This window comes from Durio zibethinus, chromosome 9, assembly GCF_047325235.1.
Source record: "Durio zibethinus cultivar Kanyao isolate XHJ-2024 chromosome 9, ASM4732523v1, whole genome shotgun sequence".
In the NCBI taxonomy this organism is placed as follows: domain Eukaryota; kingdom Viridiplantae; phylum Streptophyta; class Magnoliopsida; order Malvales; family Malvaceae; genus Durio; species Durio zibethinus.
The window spans coordinates 8,292,286-8,294,983 of record NC_143170.1 but is presented as its reverse complement, the minus strand read 5'-3'; the positions used below and the strand labels follow the sequence as shown (position 1 = coordinate 8,294,983).

At 39.1% G+C, this 2,698-nt stretch overlaps 1 protein-coding gene across 2 annotated transcripts; it reads left to right on the top strand.

Moving 5' to 3' along the window:
* Positions 1 to 268: 268 nt before the first annotated feature.
* LOC111316762 (uncharacterized) lies at positions 269 to 2,272 on the top strand. Of its 2 annotated transcripts, none has more exons than XM_022918876.2 (2): positions 269 to 1,794; positions 1,970 to 2,272. In XM_022918876.2, exons 1-2 carry the CDS (start codon positions 703 to 705, stop codon positions 2,015 to 2,017), a joined length of 1,140 nt encoding a protein of 379 aa, XP_022774611.1. In that variant the 5' UTR covers positions 269 to 702; the 3' UTR covers positions 2,018 to 2,272. The 2 variants fall into 2 exon arrangements, with proteins under 2 accessions (XP_022774611.1, XP_089622326.1); XM_089766200.1 differs by having other exon boundaries at positions 563 to 1,798; positions 1,970 to 2,164.
* Positions 2,273 to 2,698: the final 426 nt, after the last annotated feature.

Here is a 2,698-nt window from a genome sequence, read left to right as displayed (position 1 = left end):
ATAGCTAGGTTGATTTGGGAAGAAAAAGTAGGAAGATAAAATGAATCAAGCTCCCACCTGCTACCACGTGAAGGGGCACAATACCAAGTGTCTTCTATCCAATCAATTCCCACGATATCGCCGCCTTGCCCTCTTTCTTTCGTTTTCATGGGTCCAATCCAAGCACTCTCTCAAACAAATAGAAATAATAACACTAATAACAAAAAGATTAAGAAAAAGATAGGTCTTTTGTCTCCAATAAATTCCCCTTCGTTGGTGTTCTTCAGCTGCTCACAAGTTTTATTCAATTTCTCTCTCTTCCTACAGAGATACCTCCCGTAGACAGAGAGTACATCGGCTCTGCTGCCTTTCTCAAGCTGTACCGCTTGCTCCAGAAGGTTAAATACACAGGCCCTCTCTCTCGCCCTTTCTAAGACAAAAACTCAGATTGGCGGCCTTTTCAAATACTAGCTAGCTAGCTCTAAGGGGGAAAATAAAAGGAAAGAAATTAAAACACACATGGGGTGGTTTAATTTCTCCTAACACTGATTTTTGCTTGCAGAGATGGAATTGATGATCAGAATCATGGAAGCGTTGCAGCTGTTTTCAAACGAATCACCTTAGACTTTAGAGGAAACCGGTGTTGTCATTCTCAAGATCATAGTCCCACAATCTAGCTCCTGAGGCTAGGGTTGTTCACTGCAATACTATAAAAGCTCTCAAATGTTTCCTTCAAACAGCAATGGCAACAATGATCCAGCCGCTTATATTGACCAATCAATTCTCCATAGACATTTTTCCACTGACATCATCCCAATCCCATACTCCAAACAGGAAGACCTTCCTCTTTCCTTTTTTCATTTCCCCTCTCCCTATTATAATCAATTAGAGTTAAAACTCGAAGACCTTGATGTTTTCCTCCAGCAACACCATGATCTGTTACTTCATCAGCATACCTTGATGACTGATAATTCAGTTTCGGAGACTATCATTAACATTCCTGATTCCAGCAAGAGCGAGAAGTCAACCATACACTGCACCAAAACAAGCCATAATGCCACTGATCAACAGGTACCGCGAAAGAGATCATCTTCCAAGAGGGATCGGCACAGCAAGATTAGTACAGCTAACGGACCAAGAGATAGGAGAATGAGGCTGTCTCTTGATGTTGCTCGAGACTTCTTTGGTCTGCAAGACATGCTAGGCTATGATAAAGCCAGTAGAACTGTTGAATGGTTACTCATACAGGCCAAGCCAGAAATCAAGAAGGTAGCTAGAAGGCAGCTTTCCCAGGTGAATCAGAGCTTCAGCGTTGCAGCTGCAAAGAGTCCATCTTCAACTTCAGAGGGTGAGGTGGTATCTGGAATTGACAAGACTGCTATCGGAGGAAGCATCTCTAAGGGGAAACCTTTAACAAAAGAGAAAAAGGTTAGGCAGCCACGTAAAACCACTTGCCGCCCTTTTGCAAGGGATTTGAGGGAAAAGGCCAGGGCAAGGGCGAAGGCGAGGACAACAGCAAAGATCATGTGGACTCTTGATGAATCAAAGATATGTGATGACACCAGAAACAGTGATCTGAATGAATTCAGTTCTTGGAGTTCCTTTGAAACTGGGGAAGAATCTGGTATTCAAGATCATAACAGGAACAATCCTTCCTTGCAGGCTGCTGTAGCTGAGGTTAAAGAGCTTAGCTCGCGCGATCCTGAGCACATAAGGATTCATGGGGATATGGTTGATGAAGCTGTGGCAATTATGAATACGTGGAGCCCAAATTCGATTTTCAATTGTCTACAAAACGCTGGAATTAACCAAGAGGTAAGTCCCCTTAACAAAGTTCCTTGATTTATAGCCAAAAAATGTTGCTATTGATAATTCTAGACTCGAGCCTTAGAAGTTAGAACTATGATAAAAGACTCATATATCAACAAAAATGTGTTCAAGATGAAGCATCTAAATCAAATTTCTGACCAACCTGTAAATTCATTTGCAGTATCAACTCACAGGCTTTCAGTCCTTTGGCAAACCATGGGAGGCCTAGAACAATAAAAATCTGTGATAACGTGTGTTTTCTCTTACTTCTTCAGCTCTTTGATGTGTCATGTGGATAAGTATCAGTGGCATGCTATGTATTGCGTTTTTTTTTTTTTTTTTTTTTTTTTTTCTGTGGAATGTAATATGGACATTTTTTTCTTTTTTTATCTGTTTGGAATTTTCTTGTGGACTCTTTTGTCAATGATTGCCGTGTGTAGCTATCATTATAATGATGTTAAGATTTCATTGTTTCTGTTCGAAGTATTTTAAATATAGTATCTTAGATTCATTGTAACCTTAATTAGAACGAGCAAGTCTACAGCTTAAAGGGTTCATAATAATTATAAAATTATTTCTTTTTCTGATAGCTAATCTTCTTTGAGTCCCTATATATATATATATATATGTACCAACGAAAATAATTGCCTTTAGTTTCTATATCTGGATTCGACTTGACATGTTTTCATGCTTTTTTTCTTCTGATCAACCAATTTATGTAAAACTTCCTGTCTCTTAAGAGTTGTTTAATATTTGCCTCATGTTTGTTTTGCTCTCTCTCTCTCTAATGGGCTCCTGAAGTAAGTTCATAAGTACATTCCAACGAAAGAATTCAGCTTAATTTTTAGGAAAAGATTGAATAGATGCATGGGTGATCCACTATCCTCTTTCAAGCAATGTTTTTCCACTT